Source organism: Strix aluco, chromosome Z (genome assembly GCF_031877795.1).
Source record: "Strix aluco isolate bStrAlu1 chromosome Z, bStrAlu1.hap1, whole genome shotgun sequence".
Taxonomy (NCBI): Eukaryota; Metazoa; Chordata; class Aves; order Strigiformes; family Strigidae; genus Strix; species Strix aluco.
In genome coordinates this window covers 70,666,343-70,687,595 of record NC_133971.1, presented here as the reverse complement: position 1 = coordinate 70,687,595, position 21,253 = coordinate 70,666,343, and the positions used below count along the sequence as shown (strand labels likewise).

The 21,253-nt window shown below is 43.5% G+C and overlaps 1 protein-coding gene and 1 long non-coding RNA gene across 2 annotated transcripts; one reads left to right on the top strand and one right to left on the bottom strand.

Annotated features, from left to right (window-relative positions):
• Positions 1-360: 360 nt before the first annotated feature.
• LOC141918659 (uncharacterized) lies at positions 361-14,580 on the bottom strand. The gene is made up of 4 exons (XR_012621753.1): positions 14,376-14,580; positions 7,493-7,622; positions 4,170-4,409; positions 361-526 (listed from the first exon to the last, which is right to left on the bottom strand). It is a non-coding gene; the product is annotated as an uncharacterized LOC141918659 (long non-coding RNA).
• Positions 14,581-14,966: 386 nt separating this feature from the next.
• On the top strand, positions 14,967-20,253 carry CTSL (cathepsin L). The gene is made up of 8 exons (XM_074812977.1): positions 14,967-14,998; positions 15,507-15,642; positions 15,968-16,090; positions 16,170-16,325; positions 16,680-16,904; positions 18,439-18,607; positions 18,940-19,057; positions 19,842-20,253. Exons 2-8 carry the CDS (start codon positions 15,517-15,519, stop codon positions 19,939-19,941), a joined length of 1,017 nt encoding a protein of 338 aa, XP_074669078.1. The 5' UTR covers positions 14,967-14,998; positions 15,507-15,516; the 3' UTR covers positions 19,942-20,253.
• The last annotated feature ends 1,000 nt before the right edge of the window (positions 20,254-21,253 follow it).

Sequence of the window (21,253 nt, the reverse complement as noted above, 5' to 3'; positions counted from 1 at the left end):
TGTCATAGCAGTTACCACATAAAAGAGAAGAGAACTGCAAGTGAATACAGAGAGATATGCAACTGTGTGAACACCTGTTTGTTGTGAGTCAATTACAAGCAAGCTGCACCTTGCAGTGGAAAGATGCTCCAGCCACTTCTGACACAAGCCCTGCTCTAAGTTAATGTAGTCCTAGAGCCAAGAGCAGCCTTGATGTTTGCTTTCTCGTTCTCAAATATTGGAACAGTGTTTGCCGCTGCTTCTATCCTAAAAGTAATCCAGACTAAAACTGCAGGTGCTGCACTTGTATGAATCATAGCGTAAACATCACCACAGTCACTGCTTGTCACAAACAGGTTTATTTCAAAATGACCATTGCAACATTCCTCCTGTTTGGCTGTTTTACAATCCTTCCTTGATTTCTGTCAGCACACTTGACGTTGGGAGGTGAGAGAGATGGTCTCATTTTGCCCCCCCATCACCTTTGGAGGCACCATCTGTTCAATTCACCTGTGAAAGGAGGTGAGGGGTCTCTCATCTGACCATTCTGTAAGATAAACAAATGTGGTGATTTCACACAGTCAGGGTTTTTTCCAACATAACCACATATCTATTACATCCGATTTCCTGAACAACCTGTATGCGATGCATTCTGTAAAATTCAGGGGAGGTGCCTGGTGCAAGGAGACACTCTAATGCATTGCTGCACTGGCTTAAGTTTCTGCCTGGGGACACTGTATTGCACAATCACCAAACCGCAGAGCACAACATGCCCTGACCCCGTCTCCTCCCTTCACTCACCTCCTGTCCATCTGTGGGATGCCGGTGGAGGTACAGAGGACACTGAAGGGGTAGCTCTCTGCCTGAACAGGAGAGCCACATCTTCCATCACCTATAGCCATCCCACTGCCCCTTTGCAACATCGTACCTTCAGGCTGTCTGTCAGCCAGGGTAAGAATTAGGTAAACAAGAGCACAAATCAAAAAACAATGTTGTGACCTATTTAATGGGAAAAAGACTGTGGCGACCCAAGCTACTGGCAAAACTTGTTTAATTGCTATAGCTGCTAGCCAAGTAAGTCATGTGTGGACATACGTGTTTGAAGTCACCGTGCTAGCAGGGCCCCTGCTCAACACACTTAAACATCTCTGTAAATGCTTGGCTGGATGGGAATGTATCTAGGCTCATGCTACTTCTACAGCAGCAGAAAGAGTCTGGGAGCTGTCTTGTCTTGTCTTTCAAAGAGAAAGCATAATGCCTTTCTTTGTCCAGTGCTCTGGGTGCCGCATCCATCCATGTTAGTGGGTGTGAATCTACCCTGTTCTGTTCAGGCTTCATACTGAAGGTGGCCCCATAGAGGAGGCTGTCCACCACACCATTTTCTGCCTCATGCTGTCCTGTCAGTTACTCTCTCCATGTAATACATAGTTGGGCTTTTCTGTCAGGGGAAACAACTTGAGAAGAAGGAAAGCAAGAGTTTGCAGGGATGTTTACCACACAGGGGATGGCTTTTTTAGTCAAAGAGGGGGAAAAATACCAAACATATACATCTATTCCAGCCTGAGGAATCTCAGAATAAATCAAGTTTTTCAAGTGACTAAAGAAAACTACAGAAGCTGTAGGACAAGAAAGTATATAAAGCAAGGCTCAAAGACAAATGAAAAAAAAAAGGCTGTAACAAGGTCAATGTAAAACAGGAGCTCTGATCTTCTGCTCTCACCCTGCCAGTTTCCATGTACATGTAATGTGAGTGACTGCTAATCTCATCTGTGAGTGGCGTTGCTTCATTAACTCTACCTAAAGAAAATGCTCAGTTCATGTTGCTCAGAGCCTTCTCCCCACATAAGTGCAAATAATCTCTAAGGGAAGAAAACCAGGAGGGTTTGGAAAAGAGTGAGAGACATCCCTCTAGCATGAAACACATTGTGCACAAACAGCAACACCACCACCATCAATTCACCATATTCAAGCACTCAGTTTGGACTCTTTGAACGCTGGATGTATATAACTTGTACAGGTTGGAGCAAAACACTAATGATCTGCATTGCAGAGAGCTAAGACCTGCAAAAAGTGCTGCACGAGCTTCACAGCAGCTTTGGGGCGGGGGAGAAAATGTCTTCTCACCAGTTCCACTTGGCCTCCATAGCATACAATTTGCTTACACAACTCCTAGAAAGTTGCTAGTTTCTCAAGTCAGGTGTTTGCACAACAAAAATGTCAGGTTACTCTCCATTTAGTCCTCTGAGAAATACCATCTTAATTATACACTCTTCAAAACACACTTTCTTCAGTAAGACTACCTATGTGTGCTGTATAATTATTTTTTATTTTACAGTCTTCATGAAAGTTAGTGCTACAGTGCTAAAAAACACCTGAGGCAGTGCATTACAAGTGGATAAAAAAGTGTTATCAGTTATTCCCTGAGCAAAAATAATTAATTCTGCCATCCCACTGAAGTAGACAGCTTAGGTGCTTAGGGCTTGGCCCTGCAAACACTCAAAAGAGTGTGTGTAGTTTATTCATGTGAGTGAATTCACAGAATTATATGAAATCATGTCTGTGGATAATATTACAGGGCATAGTTTTTCACTGTCTTCAGAACAGGGCTGGCTGGAGATTCCTGCCAAGTGTTTCAGAATTGGCATCTATAGAAATGGGAAAGTGTTCTATTTTTTAAATTCATATTAAATAATGGATTCCTCATGCAAAATGTTGAGCTTTAGTGCTCATGCATTCAGTCTCACTGCTTTTTTAAGATGTTTGGTTAGAAAAATTATTGATGTTTATTATCATTGTTGGTCTCTGCTACTGATGAGGTACATTGTCACATCATACTTGGCAGTCGCAGAGTGTTCAATCTTTACAGTGATTTCTCTTACACAAGAAGACTTCACATAATCAAAAACAGTCAAATGGAAAAGCAAAACTCATCCTGCCTTTGTTTCCTCCTTTGTCTGCAGTCTGCCTGCTTGCAGTGCAAAGGCTTGATCTTCCTAGACAAGGATACTGCACTGCCCTTTTGCTTCAACACACTTCAGTTTCTTTACAAAAGACGCACATGGCTACAATTCATTGTTTCAAGAATCTGTCTGTCTTCAGTAGTGACACAGAGGTAGCTATAGGATCTTCTGCAAGTAAATGAGAGAACCAGTTGTGGAGACAGCTGGGCAACATGGATGACAGAAGAAAGTGGTGGGAGGGCAGAACTGGTGAATTCTCAGCATTGTTGGATCTCTATTTTGTCTCCTGTTGCTCCTTTCCTCTCTGTATCTCTTTCCATCCCCACTGAGCAAGAGAGAGCTGTGCCACAGATAGTCTGGAGCCATACATGCTCAAACAGGGGAGCACCACCAGCTGCAGAGCACTATTTTGTGGCAGCTGTGGTCTGCCTGGATTTCCCCCAGCAGAGGCTCTGCTTTTCTTCTCTCCTGCCTTCCAGGCAAGTTGGAGACTTCTTCTCCCTTTCACACCTGATTTATGATGCCCAATGTGCTCAAAAGATACAGGAGGAGGGAAATAGACACATGGATGATGTGATGCCCTAGGTCTCAGATTCTTAGGGAAAAAAAATTGGAAGGTATTGATGGTCTGACCAAGGGAGCAGGAGCAGGGCAAGCATGAATCTCACCATTTATTCTGCATTGCCTACCTACCAAAACTCTTACTGCCACTTTTGACCTCTGCCTACATAAGGATGCAGGATAAGGCACTGTGTGCTCGGCTGTGATGCACATGAAACCTGAGTATTTTCTTGTCTTTACAAAACAGGAAAATGGAAAAAATTAGTTGTGCTGAATTTCAGCTTGCACTCACTATTTATAAGAAGCTCCTGTTCCGTGGCACACTCAGCAATTTAGTGAGAAAAAACACTGTGGTTAGTAACTTCAAAAAGCTGTTTGAGGAATGTGAAGTAACCCTGGCTGTTCCCAGAACCAGTAGAGGGCAAGGAACAGAACGGAAACACAGAGGAAAACAACAGGCAGCATGCAGGTGAATTACGCAGGTACACAATTGCAAGTACATAACCGAAGGTGAGGAGAAGGTTGTCCAGGGACTCGAGGATAAAGCTGTTCTCTTATGAGGTATCTCACCTACTTAGCATTCATAAAGAGCCACCCACAGCCCCACTATCTGCAGTCTTATCAGAAAAAACAACACTGCACACTGCAGCTGGGTTTCTGTGAATTTACCTTTGCTGTAGTATGTAAGAACAAGTAATCAGCATCCTCCTCAATTCCTCTGCTTGAGGAGGACAGCGGCAACAACTCAGCCAAGAACCTCACTAGACTGTGATGTTTCCAGTCTGTTTCTCCTCCAGGCCTGTAGTGGATGCAGGATGCAGAATTACATCTGAGCTGATGAGTTACAAAGCCAGCTGATGAATTCTTGCGGTATTTCCAGTGTTTTGCATGAAGCAAATGGTTCTGGGCCTTATTCAACGAAAAGAAAAAAATAGAAAAATCATCTTCTACTCCTAAAGTTTAGGCAACTCTACAGTGACATGTATGCTAATTTGTCAGCTCGAGGAATTTGTCTATGCAGCCAGGCTTTAGCTAGGAAAATATATAGGAAATAGTCCTGACAGCTGTATGGAGATTTTATAAATACACCAGTCGCAAATTATTTTCTGGATTGATACCCCACTCCTCACAGGACTCAATTAACAAGCATCCTTAAGTAATGTTCAAGGAAGAGGAAGGCATTCAGTCAATGCAAAGCATTACATTTAGTACTGATACAATTACAGTGAGGTATTTTATTATCTCCTTTTTATTTTGTTCTGCTTATCTTCAATCAAGATTTAGCCGAAAACATACAATGTGCATTAACACAGCATCAAGGGTGGCTGCTGCCCTCTGCTTCTCTCAAAAGGATAGTGATATGGTAAGGCTGACACTTAATGAAACTGAATTGTACAGAATGAATGGTCTTGCTGATAAAGGTTGGGGGCAGGAGGGAGGAAGAGCTTTTTTTTGCTCTTTTTTGCTTTGAAGAAGTTGAGGCATAAAAGAGCACTATAAAGGACTATGAACTGACCTGATGGGTGGAAGAGAAAAAGACAGGGAAAATGTTAAGAAATCCCATGTATTCTACTTAAGCCAACTATCAGTTGCTTCTGGCCACTCTGTCCTTTGTTTGTCTTTATTTTCACTCTGCATGTGGAGCCATCAGCATGCAACCTTTGTCACATGAGGAAAGGTTAAGAGACAGATCACTGGTGGCAGAGGGGCCCACAGCTGAGGAAGTGGACTTCTACCTCGCTGAGGTTACCACAGGAGGAGCAAACAACCTCAGTGTACGGGATCACCTGCACGGCACAAGATTCTCCCCAAGTCTGGGTGAAAAGGGCACATTATGGCCAGAGATGAAACATACAGACATATCAGTGCTAGCCATTCTGGTATCGTTTAAAAACATGCGCATATCCATTCCTGTTTAAAAGCAAACATGGAAAGCCAGCCAGTTATCTGAGTCTGAATTTTCTAAACTATTTTTTAAAGAAAATCTGTACCTACCAGCCTTTGATAGTTCTTTAGAAGTTGATTTAATGTTTTCAGTCCCCTTCAGACAAACCAGCCAACTGCAAATTTGAATACTGGGAAATGGGCAATGTTTTATATGTAGTTTTCAAATGTAGCCAAATACAGAAAGAAGTAAAGACTAGTCTCAGCTGGATTTTACCACTTGTGCTTGGCTTGTCTTTCAGTGAGAAGTAAAGAAGATGGGAAAGCAGTTTTCTATGTGGAATTAGAAATCTTTCTAGTCAGCTCAACCAAGTCTAATCCAGTATTTGATCAGAGAATTCTGTAGTTTTAGTTTCAACTACTGTTTCAAGGGGAGAACTTTTTAATACTATTATGAAGGAGCATTTTCATTTATATGACCATAGTATACTAAATGCAGAACATCACTAAAGCATTTTTTTCCACTAATAGTGCACCCCTCTTTCTAGGCATTTTCATGTACATTCCGTGAACGATTTAGGACAGTAGCAATTCAGCCCATGGAACAATACATGAAGCAATGTGTGTGATGTCATATTTGAGTTACAGATATGTTATTTCATAAAACAATTATTGGTATTGCAAAAAAAAACCCCAAACCCAAAACAAAACCAATTCCAAAAATATTCTTCTTGCTAGAAAAAAAAAGAATAATTAAGAAAGTATTTAACATTTACATTTATATTTATCACTGTATGTATACTCAAAATAAGTCACAAAACAAGATACTATAGGTAAACTCTAGACTGCCAATGTGTTGAATCTTTTGTATGTTTCTTCCTTTCTTTCTCCCTTCCTTCCTTTCTGTCTGTCTCCATTGAAGTATTTGGGGATTAACCTTTTGTAGCCAGACTGTGAGTGTACCTAATTTTAGATCTGAGTGTCAGGACTGATGGCCTGTGTAAATTTGCATTGAAACCTGCAGCAAGGAAAGCCTCTGTCAGCAGAGATGAGAGCTGGAGCAGCCTGCATTCACCCAGACAAACTAATTCCCATGGCACAGAGGGACACATCAGTGGCTCCTGTGGCCCCCCAGCTTGGCTGCCCCAGCCTTTGCCAACTAAGGAAAGCTGAAAGGAGCCCAAACTGTTCTCCCTTAAACACAGCCTGTGTTTTGAACAATTATTTGTCTAGCAAACACAAAATCCTTAAAAAAAAAGTTAACTGAGAGGAAACAGCCAGTGCTGTGTTTGGATTGCAGTGTGTGCTCAGCTGTCTGCCCTTCATGCTAATGGAAGGCATTTAGGACCGCTACCAGGGAGCAGGGGAGCAGAAAGCAACCCAGCATCAGGACAGCCCCTGGGCAAAGGGTTTTCATCACCACCCTTCCAGCAATGGACAAAGGTCAATTTTTTGCATGAAATCATCGGTATTGTAGGTAATGAATTGGTTGCAAGCCAGTGTGTAAAATAGCTCACTTGGCTGATAACCCAAGTTTCTGACTTCCAGCAATACTGCTCAGGGAGGGAGGAATCTGCAAGTAAAGGACGCTGACATGTGAATGGTGAGGCTTGCACTTGAGCAGGCCCACATTTTAGGCAGCTGGGCCACACTCCAGCACAGATGTATGCTACCATAGGCACCACAGCGATCACCCCATGCCAGCCCACTTTTCTAGCACTGCATGATCAGACACCAAAAGATCACCTACCTTAGAGCATAGGAAGACTCTGGTGACGGGGATGAGAAGTGATCATATGAATGTTGTGTCAGTCACTCACTGTGCTCTTCTGCAAGCCTAAGGGTAAGGAGGTCTAGCGAAATCCCTGTGGATGTTCCCATATGGAACAAGAGGAAATTGCATAAGCTTACAGCCACTCATGCAACGAGTCAGAGAAATATTGCTCAGCTCTCAGCTCTGCGGCTGCTGCACTATGTATGGCCTTGTCATGGAGTCATCAAGACACTGCAATGTGAAACAATTTCCCAAAACGTCTTGTTTCATGCTGGCTACTAACTAAACCAGCTTCATCACGCATACAGATGAATGCCCCCTTGTGCATACTTACTTTCAGTGCCCCATGAGGAACCAGTGTCCTTTTCCTTCTGCTATGCTGTCCTGTAGCTTCCAGGTGTACATTTAGAATGTCCCACAGGTTGAGGGTGATCAAAGAGGGAGAGATCACAAGAAACTCTGGTCTATGGATAGTGAGAAGATTCCAATCAGGCAGGTCCTTTGTGGCCAGAAAGGTCCTATAAAAGACCTTGTGTAGTGTGTGTCTGCCACAGTGATTAAAGAGTTATTAAAATATTTGAAATTATTATGTAAGTCCGAAAACAGTTACCAGCATCCTGGTGTTCAGTGGGCTGAGTGTGCTTCAACTGGCTTTCAGACACAGGCAAGGCAATGTGTATTGCACTGATTTATATCACATCTGTTTGCATTCCCAAAACAAGCTAACACTTGCATTTATTTTGATTAGCAGAAGAGAGAAAAAAGATACATTATGATTTACCATGACTAAACTCTGTATTGAAGAGCATAGAGTGATCCATCCACAGGTCATTCATTTGATTTCAGTGGCTGCAACAGCACGGTACTGTTTCTTTTTGCCTCAGTCTTCCCATTTGTAAAGCGGGAATAACAGCAGTTGAGTCACCACTGCTCTCACCCAAAAAGCACATGCACTGGTCTCTTTCTCCTCTTACCTGATTTTCAGGAAAACAAATTTTAAACCAGTATCTGACTATTTCAATTGCCTCTCTCCTCTTCTGCAAGCAGCTTTTGTTTAACCTTCCCTCACATGATCTGTTAATGAAGCCCAGCCTATAACTTTTAAGTTTAAAAATAATTCCTCACATCACTCGCAGTCTCTAACCTTATCATGGGAAATGCTTTCCAGCATGTCAGCTTGCACTTTAGACACCACTGCTCCAAGAGCAACAGGAGACAGACAAACAGATTTTTCTTTCATGCTGTTTACAACAGTTTACAGTGGCACAAACATTGCACTCAAGCACTTAAAGATTTATACTTCTCTGAACTTTATTACTGCTTCCATTTCAAAACAGAAATATTGGATCATTTGTTTAAATCAAAATGTGATTTCAAATATTAAATAGTATATTAAATACTCCCCAAAGCCTTCTTTGAATTCTGTTAAAATGCCGTCACTGAGATCTCCAGAGTAGATATGGGGAGTGAAAAATTGGTCTTGGTCAGAGGAACTTTACAATACAGACAGGATTTGCAATTTCCAACTTGTTACAATAAACTTTTAAATTAAGAGAGTCAGGAAATAGTAACTAGTTTTGTGTAAAAATTGAAAAATATTTAGTATGAGGGAAAAAAACACCAATGTCCTTTAAATTTTGGAGAAACATCAATACAATGTGGAAATTATTCTATCTTTGTGAACTTCTACATCAGCAATTTAATATGATACATCCCCACATCCTCCCACTATTTCCCCAGGTTAGCTTTTAAAAACACAAATCTCCCAAAACTCAGAAATTACTATCCATCAGAAATCTGGAGGAGACACTGAGTAAAGAATGAGGAATCAATCAAATTGAGGTTTGAAATTTTAAGTACGTGTTTAAGTTACACCATGTTCAAAGCTGACTTCAAGTATGACTCAGTATTTAGCCTCTCTAAAAAGTCACAAGGTAAGGTAAAATAAAAAAGAAACCAAAACAACTAATTTTTTTCCACAGATACAAAATAACTTCATCAGAAAACCTCACAGGAAAATAATATTGCTTTTGGGAAACGCTAACCCTGAAGTAGTGGCAATACTAGGACCCCCACCCGGTTTTTCTTGCAAGGCAAGCAATCCCTTGCATCATTCCCCGACTCCTGTGACCAGGTAAGACATTGAGATGTAAACGAAGTCGCCTTTGCCTTGTGGGCCAGCAGAGAAGCTGGAATGCAGTTTCTTATCTGGCACTTGGGTGAGGAAATAATGGTTCTCGGAGATCACAAGACTGCTGAAAACAAAGAGGTGTTTCAGAAGGGTTGTGTCACTGGTCCCCAGCCATCTCCCAAGTCTTCAGAAAACTCACAGAACCCTATATATATATTCCCTTGAAGCAGATGCTGCTTCCTTTTCTAACGTAGTAACGATGCAACTGACTTCATTATGGGTCCTCCAGCTGAAGCACAGTTTGAATCTGATTTTTTACTAGGGAGAATCCAAAACAAAGATTCTTAAGTCGGTCCTTATGAACACTGTTAATGCCAGAGGGACATTATAAACTCCAGAGTCACCTCAGATCTTGGTGAGGAATGCCCCAGTCAGAGAGGAAGGCTGGTTACTTTTCATAGAGCTGCAAGGAAGAAGAGAAACTGCTCATGCTTTTTTGGTAGCCTTTTTACCAGCCATGTTTAAGTTAGGTAAAAAGTATCTGCAGTTCCTAAAACTTTTCTGAAACTGGCACTATAAATAAAAATAAGTATTAAAGTGAGTAGAATTTCTTAAGTTGGCATAAGGATATCCATTCTATAACTGTCTTCTCATATCCTCCTAGCTTTCTGAAACAGTCACTCTGGTGTTGGAAATTTACTGTTCTTTTTTTCTGTAAGAAGAATCTTTACCGTAAAATAGAATAAAAACATTTTTCTTCTGAAGAGAAAGTTAATTGTTTTTTTTTAAAGTTTTGTTTTCCTAAACACAAATATGACTCTGGCATTTCTTATGCATAAACCAGACTTTGGCATGTAAAATCAACGCAGTGCTCTCTGCAATAGACATGTACTTTTCTAAACCGGATCAATGTTTGGCTGAAAAGAAGTATATATCTGACTGGAAAACTTTGGGGTTTTTTTTGGGTAGCATTTAAGAAAAGTTGGTCAGTGAAAGATTGCTATGAAATACAGTAATTTGCATCTGAGGTTAGATAACACTTTAAGAAACACCTTGACTAAGATAGAAGTCCATTCTCAAGTCATGGTGTAGTAAGGTAAAATGATAGAAACCAGATTTAAGCCCGAGGACTTTAACCTGGTATAAATAAACATGTTCACAGTCACAGCTTTTTAAGGAAGCCAGTTCAGGGGTTTTTTTGTTCCAGGAATAAAGATCCTGAATTTTGTCTTCATAGTAATGCAAAAATCAGTGTTTGCCTAAATAAAATGCACTTCCTTTGCTGTTTGGATAAATGGCACCCGAACAAACTACTTGTTTTAACTTCAGTAAGGATCGTGGCAGAGTTACCTTGAGATACCTGGTCTTTGGGAGCTGCTTGTGCACACACTCTTGTTACAGTTAAGTGTGACATAGCTTACTCTGTTTACATTGCACAGATGTTTTTGATACATTGCCAGCCTGCTGTAGCTTTGCAGGTCAACTACCATTACAAGGGAGCTTTGCTTTTCTGATTTCTGGGTCTTTTTCTGGCAGATACAGGTTGACTGTTTCCTCTGCACATATGTACCAGTGGAACAAATAAGAAAAAGGATTTAAAAGTACAAAACAAGTTTCATAAATCCTGGATAGAAATAAGTAGAGTGGTTCCAGAGGGGGAGGATTGTGCTGCACACCTGGGATGTGCAGTGGCAGCTGAGTTTCACGTTGATGAGATGTTTCCCTGGAGATCAATGCTGAGTTCACCTCTCCAATCGCAGAGGCAACACACCGCTACACAAATTCCTGGTACTGCTGAGAAATGGCATGGCCTCTGTCGTCCAATAGATTGTAGGGCCAGATAGCTACAGGGTGGTTGGCAACTTTTTGGCTGCCACAATGAAAACATGACCAGTTATTAAAACGTGCTGTTCCTGAGTCTTAGAAGAGTGATATGCCTTTGGCATAATAGTTGGAGTTTTGCATGTATAGAGTTCCTCAAAAGCTGGTTTTTTCAAAGCAAATTGGAAAGTTACCTTCCAAAAAGGAGAGATTCAAATTAATAGACAAAGATCTTTTTCCTTCAAAGTTTTGATCTTTAGGTTATTGCAGAAAGGACTGTGGCTGCTGTGATTAGCATGGCTACCCAGGTCTCTGGACTGGATGGCATGGCTTCAGTTGAGCTTTTAAGCAGAGGAACTAAAGGAGCTCTTGATTTCAAGCCTCTCTCAACTAACCTAGAAGGAGTGCTTTGCAGACATGACCTGCAGGTGGTTGCTAGTCCCCACAGAGATGTTTGCAACAGAGCAAAGACTGGTGTGGCTGGTGTGTCTGCAGCAAGGTGTCACAAGGTTGCACAGCTTGATGGATAATTATTTCTAGCAGTATCTGCCCACTTACTACCTCTAACTGGTGCCACTGACCTGTTCACTTCAGCCATGCTGGGCTTGGAGTTTGGCATGTGAACACATCAGAAGCAGTAGGAGCAGTGCTAGGACAGAGGGTTTAGTAGCTGTGCTGTGTGGCATTTTTCCTTTAGATGAAGTCGTGAACAGTCTCTGCAGCATGGACGGCAGTCTTCACACTGATGACAATATAATACAACTCTCGGAAAAGAAATGTTTGTCTACAAGTTGGAGGTAGTCCTAGGCCAGCTTCCTATCACAGATTTCTAAACGATAGTCTTGTGATGACCAGGTTCTGACCTTAGCTGTTGCTGTGCCGATTTCCCTTGCCTGTGCTTATGTTTCTGCACCTGGCTTCCCAGGCTGCCTTCCCAAAATACCCGGGGAACTGATATGTCCACACAACAGTTATGACTCAATGCAAGCTGAAGTCAATGTGCTGAAGGTGAAAGTATTCCTGTCTCCTTCAAGAATTTCTGCAAATTCTCAGTTTAGTTTTCCCAATGTATGGTAATTAAATAAACTTGTAGATTGAACTTCTCTTCACAGTAAAAATGGTATCTGGCATTTGTGTGTGTGTGTGTGTGTGTATGTGCACTAAGAGTATTCACAAGGAGAGGTAGCACAGTGGTATCACATGCTAGCTGACTATATGTAACTTCCCCAAAGAGACAGGACCTCATACCGTCTGGAAAAGCACCAGTTTGTCTTGGTGCATCTCAGGGTGCATTACAGAGCAGTGGACATGTGATTTATGGTGCAAGAACGTTTGTAATTTTGACCTTATCTCCTGTCATGCCAGCTAAACCTCTTGCTCTTTGAGAAAAGTCCTTGTCCATAGTTCGTTGAGAACTTCATTGTGGCCTGTCAATGCTCAGTTGGTATCAGATACCATTGCAGAAACAAAGCTAACCTAAATAGGACTGCAAAGTCCCAGTGCATAGAAAATACCAGCAAAAAGCTGTTAAGTAAAAACTTTTCAAATCCTGCACAACTCAGTAAAAAAAAACCACAAAAAACCTAACTATGAGTTAGTCAAACTCTATGAAGTTCATCTAAGTCTCCTGAGGTATTTACACGTGAATTGGTTAGGTAGTAAAAAGTTTCATGCTGGAAAGATACAAACGCATAGTCTTAGTGCGTGCATTTTCATTTTCCTTTACAAATAAGGAAATGGGTCATTTTCCTTTAAAGAGGCTCGTCTTGAAACTGTTGTTTGACAACTGGAAATACATATGGTTGAACAGAAAGCACAAGGATATCTAGCTTAATTTTTCAAAGCTACACACACTAATTATTCAAATTTGTGCAAGCAAACAATGGTGTTTGTTGCAGCATATGTCACACACTTTTTCTTCCTTTCAGAAGATGTTTCCGTGATGTCTGTATAGTCAGTCAGCCACTAGCTGTCTAACAAGGCAAAACAAGAACTTTCAGAAATTTCAGCCACAAAGACCGCTAGAAATTTGGTAACACAGCTTTGTAAAGCAAGTAAATATTAAAATGATGGGCACGTAATTCCTAAAACTTGTAATGCATCCAGTGTGCTTTTGCTGTTGTCCTACTTTGAAGAAGTCCATTCCATGTTTTATATTCCTGCTCAAAGTGACATGGCTGCATATGTATAAATGATAGATCAGTCCTGAGTGTTCATATGCAAGCTTTCACTTTATTTAGTAGTTTAGCTTTAAAATACCTTTTCTCAGAGGTTTTACAAAGCTTGCTTATGATTACTTACTAATCAAGGAGCACCGTTGTTGGGTGTACCTACACATTTTTTGTGGAATCAGTACACTAGTTCAGTGGCAAGAGACTTGCATGGGTACTTTGAAAACACAAGGCAACCCCTCCAAATTCTATGTATTTGACTCTCTGGTGCTTCCTTGGGTCAAAGATTTCTCCTGGCATAATCTGCATAAGGAAACATGTGTTGCTTGTTTTAACGACACACTGTGTGTCTTAAGACATCAAAAAAGGGAGAAGCATGTATCATGTGATTTCTTCCTTTTTGCTGTTGTGCAAGTCTACAAACCCTGATTTTTACTCTAAATACATGCTTTCAAGTTTGCAAGCTAAAGCCAGCAGCAATGCCAGCTTTACAAGAATTTAAAGGGGAATCTCTAATAGCTCTTGCAGTTAATTCTACTTCTGGAGACGAGTTCCCTGTTAAAAATGAAAGCCTGCCTACTCCTGTTTAGATGCAGACCAAGTCCATGTGCTAACCTTTTAACATCTCACCTGTGCTGCAACTCACGGTGTCACAGTGTTTTCCAGCAGATGTTACTGGATGCTACACATATAAACCCTAGTCACACTGGTGGCAAAACACCTGACTCGAGGCTTGGGTCCAGAGTCAGGAAAAAGCAGTTTTCAGATATTAAATTATGGGGGAATAAAAAGGACCTTCCTGGAAATGCTTCTCGTATCAGTGTGACTGCCATGCCACTAGGACCCTGTCCAGTGGGAGATGCTCCCTCGCACCTGCCCGCTGCCGGTGTCGGGGGAGTAGCCTGGCCCATGGTCTTTCTCAAACCCTGTATAGCGCAGCTTTGGTGGCAGCAGCTCTCCCGGGCAGGAGCGGGCTGCAGCATGGCCTGCCGCCCCCCGAGCAGGCATGGGGTGCCGAGGCCTGCAAGCCTGCCCGGCCTCGCCACAGCCGGCGACCACGGGCACAGCATTGGGAGCCGCCTCGCCGACCTCACCTGAGCAAGAGCCATCAGTGGGAACACGGAGACGGCGCAGGGTCTGCCACTGCAAACGCCTCACCATTTTTGTTTTTCTCCAGATTTTGTTTTTCTATCGTCTGCCAGCTGCCAGCTTCAAAGTCTCCCTGGGTTAAATTCCAGCTGCCTTCGCGTGCTGCCACTATCTCCAGCCTGCCGGCACTCGTAATAAATATTTAGACAAACATTGCCCAACGTAACGGCGTCCGCGGTGCGGGATGCCCCCAGAGCGGCCCCACATCGTCATCAGGAGCTCCGGCCACCGGGGCTGCCCCGGTTTGATCGCCTGGCGGCGGGGCCGACACCCCTCGGGTGACGGCGGGCAGCCCCGGGGGGGGCCACCCCGGAGCGGGGGGGGGCGACGACTACGGGTGGGGGGTAGGCAGCCCCGGTAAGGCCTCTCGCCCCGGCGCAGCCCCTCGGCCGCGGCCCCTGCCCTGGCCCCGGCGGCAGGCGCGGCGCTGCCCGGCGGGGCGAGGCCCGGCGCGGCCGCCAATCGGCGCGGCGGGGCGGGCATGGCCGCGGCGGGTATAAGAAGGGCCGCGGCGGCCGGACGCCGCCGGGCGCGGGAGCTGGGAGCATCGTGACAGGGAACGATTGAGGTGGGCGGGGCGGGGGCTCTGCGGGCCGGGCCGGGCCGGGCCGGGCCGGGCCGGGCCGGCTGGCCGCGGCTCTGCCCTTGTTCTGCGGCGGGGCGGCTGCCGCCGGAAAGGAGCCGCCATTCTGGGCGCTTCCCGGGGAGGCTGCCGGCCACCCGCCCCGCGACCTGGCCCCGCCGCCCGAGCTTGTTTACAGTGGCGGCAGAGGCCTCCGCTCCCTGGAGGGGGACGGGCAGAGGCCGAATCAGTTCATGAGGCCTCCGGGAAAGGCTCGGTGGGGGTGGGGGCGGCCAGTCTCCCTGCGCGTCTGTCCCGGACGGCTTCGTTTGGGGTGTGCGGTTTGCTTTTCTCCCCTGTGATCGGCTTACGAAGGGAGTGGGGGGACACGTTGTGTGTCGGCCAACAGGCTGGTTTCAGACCGGGCATCCCCCTCCGTTCCGCGGGCTGTGAAGCAAAGGGCGACTGGCCTGCCTACAGCTGCCTCTGACCGCTGTCCCTCCGTTCCCGGCAGATCTGCCAGCATGAATCTGTGCCTAACCGCGCTCAGCCTCTGCTTGGGACTGGCCTTCGGTGCTCCCAGAGCAGACCCCGATCTGGACGGTCACTGGCAGCTGTGGAAGTCGTGGCATAACAAGGACTACCATGAGGTGAGCGCCCGGGGATACGTGCTCAGCTGGGCCCTGCCAGCTGAGTCATGTCTGCTTTGTTTTAACGCTGGCTGTGGTCTGCGCTTGGGAAGGATAATCCCCCTCTTCTCTTTCTTGTGTTTGTGCATCGACTCAACTGTACTGTACTCATTTTTTTTTGTTGTTACAAGGGTGGCAAAAAGACTATCTCTTAAACAGTGTTCAGACTTTCCATTCAAGTAGTCTACATTTGCCTGAGTATACAAGCCATAACGAAGCACATTATCGTGCGAGTGAACTTTGTCTGAACTGCCTCCTTGAAGTATGTTGTTTTCTGGCCCCTCAGAGAGAGGAAAACTGGAGAAGAGTGGTGTGGGAGAAGAATCTGAAAATGATTGAACTCCATAATCTGGATCACTCATTAGGAAGACACAGCTACAAGTTGGGAATGAATCAGTTTGGTGACATGGTATGTATAAAAGTATGAAACACAGTGCTAAACAGCAGTGTGTAATAGATGGTGACTGCATGTCTTGAATTTTCTTCAGACAACTGAGGAGTTCAGACAGCTGATGAATGGCTATGCCCACAAGAAGTCAGAAAGGAAGTACAGAGGATCCCAGTTTCTTGAGCCCAGCTTCCTGCAAGTACCACGATCAGTAGACTGGAGAGAGAAGGGATATGTAACTCCAGTTAAAGACCAGGTATTCTCCGATGGTGGATTTTTAACCAGTTACAGATTCAGCTTCCTGAATGCTACCTCTGCTTCCACAGAAGAAAAGCCACTGTGGATTTGTTTAATGAAGGCCAGCGCAAGCTTACTAAATTAAGTGCCATTTTGATAAAACTGCTGTACCCCTTTAGTATTTTTCAGGAGTTCTGTACTAAATGTCTAAGAACTGAAAAGTCTGTCACATCTTCACTTGCACATGCTAGGAGTGTGAAACTGAAGTTTGTCTTGTGGCTTTTGTGTTTTTCATGTTTAGATCAGTGGTAAGGGAACTGTAATTGCCTAATCTGTCTGGATTTGTAACTTGTGATTTCATTTCTTGCTTCAGGGTCAGTGTGGCTCTTGCTGGGCTTTCAGCACAACAGGAGCTCTTGAAGGACAGCACTTCAGAAAAACTGGCAAACTTGTTTCTCTGAGTGAACAAAATCTGGTGGACTGCTCTCGCCCTGAAGGGAATCAAGGCTGCAATGGTGGTCTCATGGACCAGGCTTTCCAGTATGTGCAGGATAATGGGGGAATTGATTCAGAGGAATCTTACCCGTACACTGCAAAGGTAAGTGTAATAGCTGAACTTGTATTGTAGGTGTCACATCCTTTGTGTGGACAAACTATGTTGGGAAACTTGTACCTAGAAAGGAAAATGTCTTAAGTAGTAATCGGTACATCTGTTCTTCCTGTTGCATCTTTCCCAGGAAAACTAGAATGACTGCTAGCCCCAGTAGGAATCACATGCTTCACTGGTCTTTGAGTTCAAAATCTTACCAGACCAGTTGGAAGGACTAGAGCGAATATTTTTATTCCTCCCCCTCATTGTTGTTGTCCTATCAGATGTTGTGCCTTATCTTGGTTGACACACCAGACCTGGACCCAGCCCTTGTCAACAGTGCTACTTAGTTGTGGAGGTGCAATTCAGCTTCCCATGACTGAGCTATTGTGGAGTTGCTACCCATAGACCAGCTAATTCTTGCAGCTAGTATGATTTGTTTTTTAACAATGGCTGTTGGCAGTGCTGGACTAAATGTGCATAATGTAGACAATGGGCAGACTCTTAAAATACCCCTAATGATCTACCAAAAGTTAAACAGACATGAAAGGAAAAAAGAGCAGTAGAATTGTGGTATCACTCGAGAGCCCATGGTTTGGGCTTTTTACCACTTGGAGTTCCACTTTCTATAGAGTATCTTTCCTTGCGGCTTATGCTGTATTGATGGAATATGCAATAGCAATGCTGCTTGTTGTGAGCAACACAAAGCCTTTGGATTTGGGTTCCTGTTCACCTGCATCCCTGTAATCTCAATTTTTTCCTAATCTTGGCTCTTGCAGAGATCCCAGTTGGTTATAGGAACTGCCTAACTTGCTGAGTACAAAAAGAAAGCAATTGAGGTGTACTCCATGTTCCTTTGGTTGCGGGGAGGCAATTTAAGTACTAATTTTACCACACAAGTAAGGGAGGGATGTGCTTGCTTTAGTTTTTTTGTTTCGCATGGCCTAACTTGCAAACTAGGCCTCTCCTGATGTAAATACCTGTGGCACCAACAATCCAGGCTTCATTGTAAGAAAGATAATGTGAAGAAACAGCATAAAATACATGAATGCTGTATCTAAGGTCATATAATGCAAATGACTAACTTCTAAATCATTCTGTACAGTTTTTCCAACCATGACAGTCTAAAATGGTGGATTTTAAGTGCTTGCTCAACGAGCAGTTTCTGGATTGCTTTGTAATTAATGAATACTTGGCTTTCTTCCATTGCCCATTAATGCATTCTGGGCTTCTTTCCTCCCTGAAAAGACATTTGTCCTGCCCACCAAAGAAGGGAGGGTTCCAGGATGTAATGGTACTTTGCATCCCAGTAAAGCTTTCCTTTTGAGCCCTGCTGTCCTTCGGTTTTTCTGTACCTTTGAGAAGCTCAGAAGCAGCTTCTGTGCTTTTCCTGTGCAATTCTTTCAAAGCACTGGTGAAGCAATTGGATCCTCTTCAGTCCCTTGTTTGCAAGGCAGCAAGGTCACAGAATGTCTGGTAGTTCCTGTGCTCACCTGTGTGTTATGTGCAGAACTATGTAATAACTAGGGCTTTCTTTATTTAGGATGATGAAGACTGTCGCTACAAGGCAGAGTACAATGCTGCTAATGACACTGGCTTTGTTGACATCCCTCAAGGACACGAAAGAGCTCTCATGAAAGCAGTAGCAGCTGTGGGTCCAGTGTCTGTTGCTATTGATGCAGGCCACTCTTCATTCCAGTTCTATCAGTCAGGTGGGGTTTTGTTAACAACTTGCATGCAAAGAACTCTCTTTTTTTTTTGAGTATTTGGTATTAATTGCCTTTCAGTTTAATAGCTAAAAAAACAACTATGATCTTGACATAGGACATAATCAGGAGTCCTTTTAATTCTAGTCCAGGTTCTCAACACTCTGTAGTTCCCTTGCATATGTGTGTACTTGTTCCTCAGTTTCTGCTGTGATATACTTATGACTTCTCTCTCAAGAGACTGTGCACCATGTAATTTGAAATACAGCAAGCTTCTACTGAGGGAGAAGGGTTTCCTGCAGATGGGCGTGTTCACATGTGAATTTATGCCTCTGCAGGTATCTACTATGAACCAGACTGCAGCAGTGAAGATCTGGACCATGGTGTTTTGGTTGTAGGTTATGGCTTTGAGGGGGAAGACGTAGATGGGAAAAAATACTGGATTGTTAAGAACAGGTAAGATCTCTCTCTGTGCCTTTGTACCCTTTGGAGGTAGGGGAGAAGGGAAGGTAGTTCGTCACTTGTAGTGGGGTGTGGGGAGACACCAGTAGTTAAAATCTGCATGTGGAAAATCTGGAGACTGTTCTCATATTGTATGACAGAAGTTAAACCTGACTCATGCTGCTGGCAGCCTAATAAAGTAGGCCCAAAGCAGCAAGCTCATTCTTCTACTACTTTAGTTAACTCAAGGGTCCTCAGTACTGGAACAGCCCGTGGAGCTAGTAGATCTTAAAGTGGTAGAGCAGAGCAGGAGGAAACCAGGTTGTGGGGGTGTAATGGTTTTTTTTGGAAGCAGACTGCTGCTCACTTGGGTGAAGTAGTGTCACACTTGAACTTTAAAAGTGGAGTTGTCCCCTATGTTGGAGGGAAAACAATAAAGTAATGCTAGAGGGCACATCACATGAGCTTGTCTCATGCTCTCAGCATTACTGGGGCCTCAGATACTGCTTGCAGTCTTGGCCTTCCCTTAAAGTTGGCTGGGAGCAGTGTCTGAGCAATCCAGGATTGCACATCAAGATCTTCATCTAGTGAGAGGATGGCTGCAGCCTTTATTTCTGTGAGCTTGGGGTGCCTTTCCTGTAACATGCATTTAATTGCTGGAAAATGCTTTAGTTTGGTTGCAGCTATTTTGATTTTTCTCCACAAATGTGGAAGGCAGCAGTTTTCAATTCAGACACTTATGGGGGAATAGTTAAGTCTCTTCTGAATATGAAAACAAACCCTTTACTTCTGTTTTCAGCTGGGGTGAGAAGTGGGGTGACAAAGGATATATCTACATGGCCAAGGACAGGAAGAACCACTGTGGAATAGCAACAGCTGCTAGCTATCCACTTGTATAATTTGAAGACTGAACATTTCAGTGCAAGAGGGGTTTTAAACTGAATGACCAAACCCGTGTTCACACATGTGGTAGACTTGTATCCTTCAAAAGTCAACTTGATTTTTTTTTTAAACTTTTGAATTATGTTTTACATGTTGGTGACATGCCACTTGTTTTAAATTAATGTAAATGTTGGTATGTAAACAGCTTGTAATATTGCTGGCTTTTGACTGCTTAATCTTCTTTGTATTGTTTCCTTTTTTTAAAATTGCAATGTGCCCCAAAAGTTTACTTTTTAAATAAACACTTAAATTCCAGTGTGTACAGATGACTTAGCTTTTTGGTCTGTGTTTTTTCTACTTGGGACTCATCAAACAGGTACCCTAAATTGTGTTACTAACTGAAGCCTATATGCATGCCTCTTTTCATCAGTTACTAAAATGCAACCCTATCTGGGAATGGCTAACAGCAGTGTACTATTTGTGACACAACTTATTTAAAATGGGAAGTGGAAAAATCTTTTTATCAACTAAAGTGCCTGAAAATCTGACTCATTCTTTGAAACTGCTTGCTCCCCAGAATGTGTCTGTAAGTGAATTTTGGCTTAGTCCTGTGACCCAGAGGTGATACTATCTATGGTTCTTTGTACTTCATAACAATGATCTTCAGTCTTTTCACGTTCCACGTGCAGCATCTGATCTTCACTTAGCTTTAATACCACCAGTGTTTTCTTCTGCCACCTCAAAGTACCACACTTTGCGGTCAGACCAGTTGCCTCTTTTTGAGCGTTATAAGATATAGCAGGAACACCCAAAGCACCTGGGCTGTTTAAAGCAAAAGATTGTTTCTTGAGATATGTAGGACCCTTAATACTGTCTTCCCCCTATATGAGCTTTGGCTGGGCAAAGAAGCAGGGAGGGGAAGGAATGCTGTTCCTATGGAAAGTGAAGTTGGGCCACTTTGTTAATCCCTGGATCCTTGATGGCTGACTGCACTCTGGTGACTTGTACTGTGTCCTGTACCTCTTCTTTTGAGAGGACTTTTCTACTCTGCAGGGATCTGTGCTGATGAAACATGATTAGTGATTGTTATATACTGTTGTTTAGATATGTTTTGGGTACCAGTAGTTTCTGCAGAGGAGGGTGAATTGGTAATACCAAAAACAGCTTGGGGGGGATACTTGCCTTGTTTTTTGGGTGCTGACTCACCCCCTTCTGCATTTGGGCTGGAGGGGAAATAGTCTAGTTCTGCAGCTCAACCGGCACCAGTTCAGAGTTTATGGACCCATAGGTTTTTATGCACAGTATCTTTTCTGAGTGATAGACATGCAC